The sequence below is a fragment of the Fulmarus glacialis genome, unplaced genomic scaffold (assembly GCF_000690835.1).
Source record: "Fulmarus glacialis isolate BGI_N327 unplaced genomic scaffold, ASM69083v1 scaffold15693, whole genome shotgun sequence".
NCBI classification, from domain to species: Eukaryota; Metazoa; Chordata; class Aves; order Procellariiformes; family Procellariidae; genus Fulmarus; species Fulmarus glacialis.
The window spans coordinates 584-17,143 of record NW_009201252.1 but is presented as its reverse complement, the minus strand read 5'-3'; the positions used below and the strand labels follow the sequence as shown (position 1 = coordinate 17,143).

The following is a 16,560-nucleotide window of genomic DNA, read 5'->3' as shown; positions in this document are numbered from 1 at the left end:
TCGCTGGAAGTATTTAAAAGACGTGTAGATGAGGCGCTTAGGGAGATGGTTTAGTGGGCATGGTGGTGTTGGGATCACGGTTGGACTCGATGATCTTAGAGGTCTTTTCCAACCTTAATGATTCTATGATTCTATGATTAAAAAAAAAGTTTGTGGGTTTTCTGAGGTTTTTATTTGGGGGGGAGGGGTGTTTGTTTGGGGGTGTGGGGTTTTTTAGGTTTTGTTTTTGGTTTTTTTTTTTTTCTTTCTTTTAAAAACTATGGAATTACCAGCACATTAAAAAAAAAAAAAAAAAGAGTTGATGGAGAGTAGCCCCTCCATCAAAATTACCATATTTTTACCCTCATGTACTTTATTATAAAACAAAAGGGGGAAAAGGAAAAATGTCTAATCTAATACATACAGAGAAATAGCATGATGAAAGGAAGCCTGAGAAACAAAATAGCAAAATTACCCTCATTTGCCTTTTCATTGAGCTCTGATTGTGCTTCTTCCAAAGTAATATGCAACTGATTTATCTGCATTGCTTTGTCTTCACCATCTCGTTTTAATTGCACTACTTCTTTTTCCATACCAGTAAGTTCATTCTTGCACTGATCCATCTCCAATTTAATTTGTCTAAATAGAAGAAGCAACCAGAACAAAATGAACCTTGTAATAACAACAGCGACGTATGTATGTCCTTACACGGCCTAAGACGACAAGCATTTGTGAATAAAACAGGAATAAAAAAAGTCATATTAAGTAGGCTTTTCTCACAATCAAAACCATATTCTTTAAGACTACCACGCCCTCCTAGCATCTACTATCTAGAATTACAGGCAACTTGATATATTTATGAATTGAATTGCATTATGAAGTGCCATCTTAAGGCTAAATAGATTGCCAGGACACACATTAATTCCGTTGGAAGATTGTTCCAGAAACTCTGCTAGTTAGAAACTTCCCTTCCAATTTCCAGTCTATGCTTATACGGAGACTGAATTGTATGACTACATAACTGAATACCATTTCAGACAGCAATCCTTCTTATTGATATGTCTATCTGCAGAATATACCTCTCAGTTATTCTAAACCTACCTGATTGTACTATTAAGTTCATCCACCTTCTGTCTGTTTAAATCTGCTTCCTGAGCAGCTAGGCGAAGTTTCTCCTCTACCTTTCTCAACTCATCTTCTGCATATGCTTTCTGCTTCTGAAGCTCTTGTTCCAAATTGGATACCTATTTAAAATGGTATTTAAAAAGTGTTGGTACTTCTAAATTACATACCAAAGAAATACACATCCTTGTCTTGCAACTCATGTAGTGAGTTTTAACACAATCGATTTCTTTATAATCTAAAATTTTATATAATTTAAGACTAGAACTTTGCAGTCACATTTGACAGACAAATAGTTTCTAGTAAATATAACAAGATTCAACTTTCTGAATTTAAATACACCTCTCCTTAACTGCAGTCTAGGGTTTGATTTTCCAAGTACTTAGCCACTCTAATACTAGCTAGAGTTTCTAACAGCACAGACCCTGGTTTAAGACAAAACAAACCACTAAATTCTTTATTTTAGATATATCTAAAATAATAACTATCAAAGAAACACTCAGATTTTAAAGGTATTACAAAAACATACATAAAAGCATTTCATTATCTGTCTTTATGTAGACACTTCTTACCATACTATACCTGTTTTTCAAGTTTAATTTGATTATCTTCCAGCTCCCCATTTCTAATAGTTTCTTGATGTAACATTTGCTGCTGATGATGCAAAGTTTGTTGTAGGAGAATATTTTGTTCACTTGTGTCCTGAATATTCTGATCTTTTAGTTTTATTTCTTCTTGCAAATAATGAACCTGAAAACACATTCATTTTCCATTACAATAAAACATTGTTATTTGCATTTGCATCAGCTTAATGAGCACAATCACACAATCACAACTATGATTCAATAAAACTTCTGGCTCTGAATTTAGTTGCATTACAGTTTCAACAGTACATAACACATCTCATAATTCATCACTGAGTTGTGCTTTATAAAGTGAAGAAAGAAGTAACTTAATCAGCCCCAGGTTTTGACTTCTTGCTTTCTAAATATACCTAAACTGGTCAATATTTTAAAAACATATATAACAAAGATTTTTCATTTCTAAATTACTTTTCTTTCTGTCACTCTTCTTACTTTATTTCTCAGAAAGTCCTTGTTTTTCCCTTGAGATTTTGTTCTCAGTCCTCCCCTTTATTTCTTCCTGCCTCTATGACAACAGTCATTCCAATAAAAAACAGGAATTCTGAGTGCCTAACTTGTCACATGTTGAATGGCCTGATTTCTCAGCGACAAATGCCAAGAACTTTCTGAAAAGGAAAGGTTCTTAAAAAAAAAAAAAAAAAAACAAAAAAACAAACAAACAAAAAAAAACCAAAAAACCCCACTAACTGCTCATCCCAAAGTGGAAGTAGTGACTCTGTCACTTACTTACGAAAACATCGGTCACAATTACAAAGCCTCACTTTCCACCCTTGAGTTTCACACAGCATCCAGTCTCTTCATATGCAGCATAAGAACAACAGAATTTAGGGCTTAGAAAGCAGCAGTAAATATCATAGGCTTACGTGTAACACAGACCGTAGATTTCCATCCAGTTACTCCTGTACAGGGTCTAGTAATCTCCGATTGACTAAAGCCTATCTCAGCAGGTAGGGCACCACTGACATGAACACAATACTATGATAATTAGTTCATGTCATCCCCACAAATAAAAATTCATACTAATAATATTTAAACTTAATTCTTTCCTGCTTTCATGTAGTGGTGGAAAGTATGATAAAACTCAGGGGCTTGAAGTAAAAATTTTCTTATGCCCAGGACTTCTTCCCCCTTAAGATACCTGAAACACAAATCAATTATGTGCACCTAAGTTTATATTGCAATAGCGCGCTCTCCACTTTTTTCCAAGATAATGCTTCCTATCACTTAATTCTGATTTTGTTACTTCTCTGAACAATTTATCTTGGTACTTCTTTTAAGCTTATCCAGTGTTTCTTAGTTACTGATTTTCCCCTTTACCCTCACAAAATGTATAGTCTTTTCCCAGCTTACTTCCTAGTCACAGTTCCTGCTGCAAATGTTTTGTCTCTTATTTCACAGACAAACCTTTTAGATTAAATAATTCATAACAAGTGTTCTCTGCAATACAGAAGAGTTGTTAAAACAAGCTGTTACCTCTTCAGACTTTCTTTTGAGCTGATTTTCAAATATTTCCTTATTTTCTTGTGACTGACTCAAATACAGTGCCACTTCTTCCTTACATACATCTAGTGCTGACTCAAGTTGTCTCACCTAGTTGAATGTAACAGATTACTTAAAATTTCATGGCATGGTTTTATCAACTAGTCTTAAAAAAAAGTGTTAAAAACATCTTTGTGTAAAATGTCTGAAAAGCTACATTTTTATCTAAAGAGTATTAAAACAGGCATGGAAGATTATGATAAACTTAAAAACTGAAACAATATTCAGAAATTAAAATTATTTGTGAAATTAAATTACAATACTTTAGACTGTGCTTACATCAGATGAGACTACCAGTTATGACAAGATATTCCAGTATTTGTCAGTAGCTAGAATTTAAAAGCAAACATATGCCCAATACCAAATCATTAATCCACCACGTTTTATTACATATTAAATGTTACATATAGAATTGTATACATAAATTTGGAATTATCATCATGTGTGAGTTGTGCAAATCTTTTTCAAAAATAACATTCAGATCTTAATACAATTCTTCTTACAAAGCCCTTAGAAGCTCTTTAGTAGCTTAGAAAGCTACTAAACAGCATTTTTTTTCCTTTCTGCACTGAGAGAGAGTGCCTGAGTTCTACCAAAAGGGAAAGGAAAAGCTTTTAGCAGTGTCAACACTGTTAATCTATTTTACCCTTTTACTATTAATTAGGATTTGAGTAATCTCTAACAAATATCTTATAACTTCAGACAGATAAAAATTATAATGAACAAACCCCCAGAGGTCTTAAGCCATAGTAATTAAACTTTTCTTAACTGTTTGATTTCAGTGCTAAGAAGACTTTTCTCATCAACGAGAACTGTGCTGAGTTTAGCTGCAGATTGGCTACTGCTTTCAATGCTACCAATATGTTAAACCATATCGGATTTTATACCTCTATCCCCACCCGATTCAAGAGCTTTTTGAAGAGAAGTGATCATGGGTCCTAATTTTAAATCTCTGGAAAACATCCTGAACACTACAAAGCCACTTGGATAGAAAACTGGTCCAACACAAGTTCAGAAAGATCATGCTACCAGCTAAGTCCCCAGTATCTTCTCCTAGTGATATCCTAAAGATTTAATACTGTTTGAAGCCTGACTGTGGTAAATCACCACATGGTAATGGTTTATTAAAATACTATTGTAAGCGCTGCATGGAAAATATTTATCAGGCAGACACTAGGAAGAGGTATAGATGACTAAAAACATGTCCTGGTTTCAGCTGGGATAGGGTTAAATTTCTTCCTAGTGCTGTGTTTTGGATTTAGTATGAGGAGAATGTTGATAACACACTGATGTTTTCAGTTGTTGCTAAGTACCCTCCTAGTCCAAGGACAGCTCCCATGCCCTACTGACTGAGCTAGGTACACAAGATGGGAGGGACCATAATCAGGACAGCCAGCCCAGCTGGCTAATGGGGTATTCCATACCATGTGACATCATGCTCAGTATATGAATGGTAGGCGTGATCCAGGAAGTACCGATCGCTACTTGGTTATCGGTCAGTGCAGATGGCGAGCCACTGACTTGTGAGTCAATCATTTTGTATATTCTATCATTATCATTATTATTTTCCCTTTTCTGTTCTACTAAACTGTCTTCATCGCAACTCACGAGTTTTTCTCACTCTCCCCCTTCCGATTCTCTCCCCGCCCCACTGGCAGGGGGAGTGAGCGAGCGGCTGCGTGGTATTTGGCTGCCTGCCAGGTTAAACCACCACAAAACATGACCAATTTTATAACATCACATATGTCTAAAATATATGTTCTACCTAGAACAAAAAGACAAGGTTTTACTTTAAGAGTACAACAAGCACAAATCTGCCCTATTTGTAACTACAGCGATTTTATAAAGCAATTGTGCATTGCACAATCTCTTATTGCAGGTTTCACCATACTTCATTTACTTTAAAAAAAAAAAAAAAAAAAAGACTTCAGGTTAATGGCTTCAGAAATATTTATGTGAGACAAATTTCTATAAAGCAGCTTTCATATAGTTTGTCTATAGAGGATAAAAGTAAATACACCACTACTACAAACTTTAAAACTACTAATTGAAAATTACAAAGAGCTTACTAACTTTGAATGTTTCTTCTGTTAACTGACTTTTCAGCACCTTCAATCCTTGATCTTTCTTGACATTTTGATTTTCCATTTCCTGTTTGTACACATATTTTTATTCAAGAGAACAAAACGTAAATATAGTAATAGTAATTTAACTAATAAAAACTCATACTAAGAATCAGGAAAAAAAAAAAATAGATCAGCGTATTTAAAACACAATTGCTTGTATACTGTATTTGTGTACATCATGCTTTGAAGTGAATTTGGTTCCTGATAGGTTTCCCTTCATATTCTGCAGCAGTAGCAATTATTAAAAGGAATAAAACACTGCCATAATAGAACATTCTTGGTTTCCACCCAGTGCAAAACAGATGCAATTGTTCTTTATCCACATCTCTTTCCTTTGATCAGAGCGAGAAGCCCAAGGCGCAAACCAGAGGCATAAACAGAATGCTGAGATAGAAAATAATGAAAAGTCATTGAGGTTTGTACAATTCATAATAGTAGTAGCTGGGGACTACACTAGATTCAGTTAATTACTCAACAAGAATTAAGAAGCAAACACATAAGTACCTTTTTCTCCAATTTTTCCATGTGTTCATGGATATGCTTTTCATCATTATTTGTCACTTGTTTGATTTGCATTTAAAGAAAGCCAAGAGCCAACCTTACCTCTCTGCTTTCTATCAGCAGCCCATCCAATGATTCAATGTGATGCTGTTTATGTATAACATCTTGTTGCAAAATAGATATTATTTTCTCTTGTTCAATGAATTGTTGATCTTTCTTCTCTAGCTGTGTCTGAAGCTGTCCATAAGTAATTCAGGGTTTATTATTTTAATAATTTTTTTCAGAGAATTTGTGCATCTAATTATGTCATTCAGTTCTACACACCCACCACTTTAAGAATGAAAAATAAATACATTGCTGCCATCAGCAGTATTGCACAGTATTAAAAATATCAAGAAATCCCAAACCCTTAATATTTTAAAGCAACAGGAGAATCAAGAGAATGAGGGCAGGCTGAGCATAATTGCCTGACATCAGCCAAGACAGTAAGACATGCATACGTTCTTTAGTAAAAGATGACAGGCTTCTTTAACAGCTAGAAATAGCCACGGTTATATTTCTAATCACATGAAGCAACAGAGTTCTTCTCTAAAGACTGAAAAACCCTACCGAGAGTTCTCCCTGAACACAGATGCTCATAAGGCTCAGGCTGGCAGAGGTTCAGCAAACGAGAAAATTTTTAGAAGCTGTCATGCTTTAACCCCAGTAGGCAGAAAAGCTATCCTTTTTTTTCCTTTTGTGCTAGGTGTTTGGAGCAAAGAACAACAGTATTCTTCTTAAGTCCCTATTTCTCTTCAGTTGAGCAGAAAAGAGGATGTGAATATCTCAGAGGGAAATCATGAGATTGGGTAGTGTTAGATGGAAAATTAACTAAAATCAGGAAACGTTGGGAGAAGATAATATAACTTTTTAATTGGACATCTGCCTCAGAATTACTAAAAAGACACAGAAATTAATGCAGGAAAAACGTTACCAAGTATACCATTCATACATACTAGCACACAAGGAAGGTCTTACTAGTTCAATCTGTTTCTCCATCTCTTTGTGCTGCTCAAGGCAAACCAACTTTGCTTTTTCAAAAGCAGAAGTTATTTGCTCATGTTCTTCGCTGATAGTTGTTTCCAACTCATGAATGCGTCTGTTTTTTCCCTGGGAAACAGCAACAACAAAAAGGACTTAATAAAAATATTTAGCTGTGATATTAAACAGTGTTTTATTTGATGACTGAATTCCTAGATTTCATAAGAGAACGACACAGAAAATCCTAAAGTTATACACAGCATGTTTCATCTCAAAGGATGTCACACTTATAATATAGGTATAGAACGCCACTAAATGCAGCCACTACACAGAGACAAGGTATATGCCAAGGTGGACTACTGGCACAGATTACAGCAACTGGAGCAAGGAACTTCTGATAAAGACAAAAAGAAATCCTGTGTTCACATGGACAGATGGAATCTTTAAAATACAGGTTTCCATTCCATTTGAAAGGGACCACATAAATATTTTCCTTTTCTAGCAACTTTACACCCCTTCCCAAAACTAAAAAAGTTGGTATAACAATATCCAGACCGGAATTTACAGTGCTCCAAGTATTACATCACCTTCTTCACTTATTACCATTTAGAAGACTTTTTTATTCACAGGTCTACATGTATTTCGTAAAAATAGACAGTTCAAGAACAACAACCAAAAAAAGAAACAGAGAAGTGAAGTGATTTGTCCATTTGGAATCCACCTCTTACCCTAATAATTTCATACGGAAGACTACTTGAGAATTTCAGAAAAAGAAATAGAAAAGTTCCAACGCAGTACATTCTAACCTATTCATCCTATACACCAAACCAATCATGTATACGCTATTTTAGGAGTAGTTTTATTCCTATCGGGGGGGAAGGTAATTTTACTAAGTGGAGATTAAAAAGAGATTTAGAGAGTGAGCTCAAAGGATGGAAAATCTTAATTCTGACAAAGACAAAAAAAAATTTTTCATAGTGAGGATAAAATTCTGATCTCACTGAAACAAATGGCAATGCTACAATTGATTTCAATAGGACCAGATTTTCATTGCACATATCATCACAATGAAAAAGTAACATGTCCATTAATAACTTACCATGTTCAAAAGCAGGAAAAAAGGGATGTTTTACCTGAAGCAAGATTATTCAGTTTTTAAAAACTGCACTGCCTAAAAACCACACAGATCGTTTAGCAGATCTGAAAGTCTATCCATTTTGAATACATGGAATAATACTGTTTTAACTTAAACTTTAATCTCCATTTATGTCATTTTACATAAATGTAGTTTCTCACTGAGAACATTTTACCACGAGTTCCTCTTCCAACTCAGTATTTCTTGCTGCAGCAGCAGAATAAGCAATAGTCTTTTCTTCCAACTGTTTCTCAAGTACAGAAAGTTGAGAAGATTTCTTTGTTATCTGAAATTAAATATGGCACAAAACAGCATGAAGACAACCGTTTCGGGTTTATTCAAGTATCTGTATATACCTTCTTACCACCAATTCCGTTTTAGCTACTACTACTTCATAGTATTTTTAATGAATTATTTATTTATTTTTGTATTTGTTTATTTTTGTATGATCTATTCAACTTTACTACTTACAGAGAAGAATTCAGGACAATTTACCTCAAATTTATCCAAGTCATGATAATTATTAGTGCCATAGGAGTGAATTAGCTATACAGATTTATAACATATATGGCCATTGTTAGGAAACACTGCAAATCCCACTATGTTGGAATTCTAAAACCACATTAGCACCAGAACATAAACATTAGCATTTTAACTTACTCAACCAGAGAAGAGCTAGCTGAAGCTTAATTTCTTTCTTTCGTGACTCTCTGGTAATGATGTTAATCTCTGGCAACTGTACTAACATTTAATGAGGAAAAATACAACTGTTCCTTCACCATCTATTTCTTAAGATTACACATTAATTCAATCATACCAAAGCAACAAGACTGGGCATATTTTCCACATAACAAATCAAAACAGTAGTAGTAAAGCCCACTAACTACATCAGCTTTAAAATGAGATTTCTGACAACTAACAAATTAAGGCTGCTATCTTAAAGTTTTTCTGCTTGCTCAAAAGTTTATTTCCAATTTTTCTTAAATAAGTCAGATTTTAAAATTAATATGGCAATTGCAGTTTTTCCATAACTATTGTCTTAACTAGCTTTGATTGCCAAACTAAACAAAAAGTGACATTTTGTCAGTGCTGCTAAAAACTTACTTCTCTCTCTAAGCTACTAGTTTTTGAAGCCTTCTTCAATAGGTCTTCCTGTATGATTTGAAACTGACTGGCTCTCTGAGCCATGCTGGTCTTCAACGAAGAATTCTCATCATCCGCTCTTGTCAGTTTAGTGCATAACTCTTCTAGCTCTTTCTGGAATCTTCGCCTCTCTTTTTCAAATTGCTTGCTGATAAGTTCCAACCGTTGACATTTTCTCCTCTCTCAAAGTAGAAAAAACAAATTTAAGATTAATTTATAAAAGAACATACAAACCAGCACTCAAACAAATAATCATACAAACCAAAGAAAGGAGAAATATAATATAATGACAGCATATTGAACTAATACATATAGTATTCAGACACAAGACTGTTTATTTTTTCCCCGTAATGTAACTGAAAGCTGTGACTCATGAAAACAAACAAACAAAAAAACCCCAAACAAACAAAAAGCCCCCACAAACAAACAAAAAAAAATTGAAGACAGAATCATAATATAGGTGCCCTGAAGTCATTTCATGGAGCAGTCCTAATAGTAATCGCAAAAGCAATTGCAGAAATTCTGCAACAGCAGGATACAGAGAAAAGAATCAAAGAAAATACGGAGAGCTTAGCATAACCTGCATAAAGAAAAAATCCATGGTTCTATTTCAACACAACTCACAGCTTGGATATTGCTGAACAAGTAACTTAACTAGCAAAAGGAAGAAGAATATTGTGCCTGGAGAACATGACAATTTCAAGAATTCCAAGGTGGCAAAATGCTCCCTGTTCAACCAAACCATATCTGTTAGCTCACAGAGATATATTTAAAAAAACACTATAAAAACTATTTAAACCCCACCAAAAACCTCCTGTTAATCCACTCCTGTGAATTAATCAGACAGAACTGCACAGCTATTTCTGTAAGCTTACCTCCTTGACTTCCGATCAATTTGACAGGCTCTGTTTCCAGGCCACATAACCTGCTATTTTCTTGTCCTTCATTGTCATTAGAAAGATGCTCGGCTCCATTACAGATAGTTAAGTTTGCACAAGGCTTTTGAATTTCTGCTTCTTTCATTGCCAGTTTAATGCTATTATAAAGGAGGAGACAATTATTTAACATTCTTTTTACACGCTAGTTCTAATACCACCTTATTATCTGCCTATTCTTGTCATAATCCAGTAACCAGAAAGTTATACCTTAGGTCTGCAATCAAAGGTTTATTTGATTCACAAGATTCAGAGAGAGCTTCTTTTGTTGAGGAACTGGATAGCTGGTGTTTCAAGTGGTGCCATTTAAACTAAAAGTTAAGGGAAAACCAAGATCAATGCAAAAATCCACTTTTTATTACTTCCCAGTGTGATTAATTCATGTGTTATACTAGCATACAAATTTTAAGACACGTATGTCAGGATGTTGAAAGTTTGGATAAAATTATTCTCCTAAGTGTGTGCAAAGCACTGCAGTTTTGTCTCACATTAGTAGAAATTATAGGCATTAAGGCCCTCTGAAACTGAGGCCATTCCTTTAGATATCTTTGCACAGGTACTGAAGCATGAATTTTTTTGCTGTGAAAAATTAAGTAGATGGAGATACTATCAGTAATATCACATTTTGAACTTCTCACATCACGCCTCCTTTCAGATTTCGATGACTGCATTTAATACTATTTCTTCCTCAAGTTGCAGAAGGCTTCTGAATATTCCCAAAAAAAATAATCCCAAATCTTTCCAGAAAATGTAAATGTATTTTCCAAAAGGGCCCTAAAACAATTTTTAAGGCTCTTCCAAATAAATGTCTATCATCACAACAGCCCAAAACATCATTTTTATACAAAATTACTATATTCTCTTCAGCAGAGGTCCCTTTGGCAATTCCAAAATCATACAGAAAGCATACTTTCAATTTTGTTTTCATTACAGCTACTCACATTTATACTTCAAAAATAAAGATATCTGATGCAACCTGTACTCCTGACCTCATGTATCTCTCTAACCCTTCCTGACTTCCCAAACAGTTCCTCCAGTAACCCCAGTCAGTTCACAACTTTGGGGTTTTTACCAATCGCTCAGTTTAGTGATAAACTTCACCAGTACAAGCTTCAGGCTCATAAGCCAGGGTTCATCCTGGTAAAACAAAAGTTCTTCGCAGTCAGGGAAGGTGTGCCTTCTCTTTCCCAGCAAAAAAAAGTTCCTACAAACATCTCTCCTGCTCTCATTTCTCCATTGCTGAGGTTGACACATTGACTCTTGGCTGTGTGACACAATGTGTCTGCCACATGGGAAATGTCATACTGTTCTGCTGACAAGAACCTCAGCATCATATAATAGGACATCACCATGTTTTAGAGAATATACCTACATCTGAAGAATCAATACACAGAACAGAGGAACAGAAAGTGTAATTTTAAATGCTTGCTAATTAATCAATTCCAAAGCACCTATTCCTTGTTCTTGAGTGAGAAAACAAAAGTAACATATTTAAATTAACAAAACATTTCAACCATGTATCTTGAAAACCAAAGATATTTTACCAGATTATTTCTCAAGAACGTCACAGGATTTCCATGCAATGTCAGTTAGAATTCTTTAAGACACATAATACAACTTGTAAGGATGTATCAGTTACTGTACCTCTTCAGATGTACTTAGAGACAACTGGGAAATAATCGTTTCTAGTATGTTGAGCTCTTCCCTTGAATCCTCAATTTCTTGATGGCATAATTTCAAGCGGTTATGTTGCTGTACAGTAAGTGCTCTCAGCTCTGCGTTTTCACTTATTAGAGCATTTTTCTCTTTAAGTACTATTTCTTTTTCACTAAGTTCATTCTCAAGCTCAATGATCTTCTGATCAGACCGAGTCAGCATTGATAACATTTCAGTATTCTTTGCCTCTAGAGTCTTAATTTCTTCTTTTGTGCTATGATTCTCTTCCTTTAATTGCCTAAAAAAAGTATATCCATTTAAAAGGTATAGCTCAACATAGAGAAGTAGACTAGGATTTTCATTATTAAAAGTACTAGAAGAACACACGGTATCTATACTGTTTTACTAGTTTCCTCCCTCTGAAAATCTAAGATTAGCTCTATACAAAGGATAGAAAAGTTTTCACTGCTTTACTAAGCTTTCACTGTTCTTAAGGACTGAGATGCAAACTGCTATCAGCAAACAAAAGGAGAGTATAAACTACTTCTCATTCTTAAGCAACTTAATAAATTTTTAAGCACTATCAGGAGAGTTACTGGTAGGAAACAGATCAAGGTGGCTTTTAACTGTGTGTCCTGGTTCCGGCTGGCACAGTTAACTTTCTTCCCAGTAGCTGGGGGGGCGGGGGTGCTGTGTTTTGGGTTTGGTATGAGGGGAGCATTGATGGCCTATTGATGCTTTGGTTGTTGCTGGGTAGTGCCTGCACCAGTGACTTTTCGGCCTCCCGTACTCTGCCAAGTGCAGGGGAAGCTGGGGGCAGGGGAGAGGATGGCCAGGGCGGTTGACCCAGCTGGCCAATGGGGTATTCTATACCATGTGACGTCATGCTCAGTATAAAAATAGCGCCCCCCTCTTCGCGACATGCGGTCAGCGAGTGGTGAGCAGTTGCATTGTGCATTGCCTGCTTTGATATTCTGTTATTGTTATCATAGTTATTATTACTGTTCTACTTTGTTTTATTTCCATTATTAAACTGTTTTTCTCTCAACCCGCGAGTTTTCCTACTTGTGCCCTCCCAATTCTCTCCCCCATCCTACCGGAGGCGGGGGGTGAGCAAGTGGCTGCATGGTGTTTAGTTGCTGGCTGGGGTTAAACCACAACACTGTGCTGAAGCCAAGGAAATTTAAGAACAAGACAAAATAACTATATAACTATACCTAAAATGACAATGGATGAAAATAACGTACTAAGACTGAGCTAGTCAAACATTCTGCTATTAATAAGACAGAGAGGGGTCCTATTTCTTCTCTCCCCTCGTATCTGACTGTACAGTGAGGAATTGTATTTTTAGCCCATCACAAATTATTCACTTTTTTAAGTACCTGTCGATTTAGCAAACTGAATTAGCTCAGCAAAGGTCCTGATGAGTGCCAAACCCAGTGCAAGTTCGCAGAGAAAAGAGGGCAGTCTAGAGGAAAGACCCTCAGCAGCAGCAGAGAGCTATTAAACAGGCTCAAGCTAGTATAAAGGTGCTCGCACACTCCCCACCCTTGCCAAATTGGCCTAAAGAACAACTGTTAAGACAGGAGTGTGGGTGTGGACAGTGCATGTGAATGGGATACCCCCAACTGTCTGAGAAGGTGTTTGTCCAAACCTAATAATGCTAAAGAACAACCAGCTGATGGTTGTCTTCCCTCATTATTACCAAATTACCAAAAAGACTTCTGAAACAAAGATGGGTTCAGCTTGAAATGAAACATACAAGAATTGGTAACAGTGGGAAAGGACCTTGGAGTGGGAACAGAGTAGCAGTGAAAACCTGGCTTGACACTTCCAGAAGTTGCAGCCAGCATCACAACCTCTGATGGCCTGTTCAGGCCTGAGTGCAGCCTCCCCATCAGATGCCAAGAGCATCCTTCACTCTAGCTAGGGACTGACAATATGTTGTGCAACAAGAAGGGACTTGCACCTGGTGGCATAAGTGAACTCATAGGCTTTCTCACTGGCATGTACATTAGCAGACTGCAGGCAGCAGAACAGGTATACATAAAGCCAGAGTACCCACACCTCCCACAGAAGCAGTGTGCAAGCAAGGGAACCTACGCTCCCAGACGGCTTTGTGGGGTGTTGCTTGTTACTGTGAATATGGGGCAGCGTGTGGGATTAGAACTTTCAAGGATTAGTTACAGAGAAGAATTTAGAAATTTGTAAGTGTATGCTAACATTTTTTACCTGTTTAGTATTATGGTTTGTCTGTTGTACTGCTGATACTGTTCCTAAGTGTTCACTGATGCTGGTCCTGATTTGGTTTGAACTACGTGACTTGAGCAGCACGTTCACAGTGACAGTTGTAACATATAATTTCTTCTCAAATAACTGTACAAAATCTTTAAAAGCCTTTGCGTTACCTTAATTGCTCTTCTAGGATGTCTAGATCCTTTCTGTAGCTGACACACTTTTCATTCAACTTCTCTTTTTCTTTTTCACAATTAATTAAACGTTTTCCCAAGGCTACTTCTTCAGCTTTAACCTTAAAAAGCAATTTTTTTCATTACTGTACAACAGTTTTTTTTAAGACTACTATAAACACTATGCTGTTTCTTTTTTTCTTTCTGGTAAGGCTGTAGATAATTCTGTTGCTCACTGTTGTGAAGAAAAGGAGAGGGGCAAAGAAGTTTTATTTTCTTCTGTCATTTGGGAAAAAAGTAATGTTATTTTGGTTTAGTATTATAGGGCATATTTGTGGTTGGCAATCTCCTTCCACAAGGAAAGAAGTCTAATCAAATAAAAATTCCCTGTAAGAGCTAACTGTCTCAGGCCTGTATTTTCTCCTCCCACAAAGCAGGAAGCATTAACAATTTTGACCACCGGAACTTTGGGAGATGACTTCATTTTTATCTTAGCTCTTCTCTAGCTCATGTTTCATTGAACAGGTTAGAGATGGAGTCAAATGAGTTTTTTTAAAAGAAGGATCGTATACTTTTAAAATGTAAAATTCCCAGCTGGCAAGCAAGAGACAGCAGTAGTATTAGGATACCTCAAAGAGGCAGACTGTCTAGACTGTGCAAAGACAGTTTAAAACTGGATAACTGAAGTTATCACCACAAACAGTTGCTTACCCTGTCCCACCTCTCAAGACTTTGCCACCAACAAGCAGAAACAATTGACCCACTGGTGAACCCATTGCTGTTTGGGGCCCAGCTTATTAGAAGAAGCAAAATCCTAATAGCAGGGCAAAAACACATGAAGAAAAAACTCTTACCTTTTCTAATTTTTCAGTTATTTTCTCTTTATACTTTTTGAAAGCTCTTGTCAGCTTCTCCGCATTCAACAAAGCTTCATTTCTTTGCTGTTCTGCTCTGCAAAGAAGCATAGCAATTTTAAAAATCACAAATTTCAGTCATTGTCTAACTACCTCCTCCAGTTACTAAAAACAACTACTAAATTAACTGCTCCAGGTAACTTCCTTTCTTCTTCCAACTTTCCAAGCCCTAGATAAAAAAAAATTTTCATGAGGCATAAATTAATTTTAAATATAATTTTTGCATATTAACATAAACAGAATTCCAATAAGACTAAGAATATAAAAATAAACACTTTTGATTCCCCTTCAAAAAGAGTTTGATTCAAATCATCCTCCTGTCCCTAGCAGTAAAAGCCCATTTGAGGGACTGGGATAGCATGCATGATAAGGAAGCAGAAGATAGAAGTGCTCCTTAAAATTCAAACTGCTTAAGGGGAACTAGAAAAGATTTTAGTACTGAAGGGAGCTCTCGTGATGGAACTATGGCGAGACTGACAGGAATTGATCAAAGGATAAATTATTTGGGGGATACTGGAAAGATGGCATTAATAATAGTAAAGGAAGCTGAGACTGGGATGATATCAGGTGAGCAACTGTTCAAAGCAGCAACCCAGACTGCCTACTGTTTCGCTCTATTGCTCCGCGCCCCTGCCCCTTTCTTACAATCCCCTATCATTACTCAGTAGGGAAGTAGTTGGAACAGTAACCTCGGGACAGCTCAGGTATGCAGTCTGTTCAGGACACCCAACACAGGCACACAAGAATTACCGCTGCTCAATAACATTTGTTTCTCTTCAACTAAGGGAACTGTGGGGATGGGGCGAGTGCCTGATCTAAGTACAGCCTACCCTCAGATTTCTGTTTCTCAGTCCGAGGACCACTGCCCATTTGGAGACGGCAAAAGTATTCAGAGAAGGAGGTAAAGGGATTTCAGAATAACAAACAAAATAGTGTTAGTCTAAAGCACTTCAGTTTGCTTGGCTAAAGAATAATAAGTGGTTGTAATTACTGATTAAGAGCAAACTGTAATAATTGTTAATACTAACTATAACAACATATGCTGCCTGTAACACCTGGCAGAAGCTCAGTTTTTCTAAAGTACCAAGATACTTACATTTGCAACTAGTAACTAAGTACAGCTAGTTCCAACTCCATATGCTCTGAATGAACAGTGAACATAAATCAACACATATTTCTTCACCAGTAGTGCAAGCCCCACAGTATTTCCATTTGTCTAGCTATAGGAAGGTTAGAGGTAATTTCATGGGTAGATAGATAAGCCAAACAAGGGGTTTGCATTCAAAAGGCTCAAGAAATGCTTTCCTAAGTCATTAATTCAGTTAATTTTTACCCCAGGTAATGCAGTTAAATTAGTTGGGCAGGTAGGAACCTTTTTATTTATTCCTCTCATTTCTTTAAAATTACATTTTGGCGGTGATAGAATCCTATATATATA

General features: G+C 36.2%; 1 protein-coding gene across 1 annotated transcript in view; it reads right to left on the bottom strand.

The window, feature by feature from the left end:
* The window catches only part of LOC104073940 (coiled-coil domain-containing protein 18-like), a 20,465-nt gene extending 4,473 nt beyond the window's left edge, over positions 1-15,992 (bottom strand). The window contains 15 exon segments of the mRNA XM_009573885.1: positions 455-618; positions 1,081-1,223; positions 1,684-1,851; positions 3,219-3,335; positions 5,358-5,435; positions 6,014-6,148; positions 6,929-7,060; positions 8,242-8,352; positions 9,171-9,391; positions 10,085-10,245; positions 10,355-10,455; positions 11,789-12,098; positions 14,209-14,330; positions 15,063-15,154; positions 15,953-15,992. Of these exon segments, the coding sequence (XP_009572180.1) occupies positions 455-618; positions 1,081-1,223; positions 1,684-1,851; positions 3,219-3,335; positions 5,358-5,435; positions 6,014-6,148; positions 6,929-7,060; positions 8,242-8,352; positions 9,171-9,391; positions 10,085-10,245; positions 10,355-10,455; positions 11,789-12,098; positions 14,209-14,330; positions 15,063-15,154; positions 15,953-15,992 (2,095 nt within the window).
* Between the last annotated feature and the right edge of the window lie 568 nt (positions 15,993-16,560).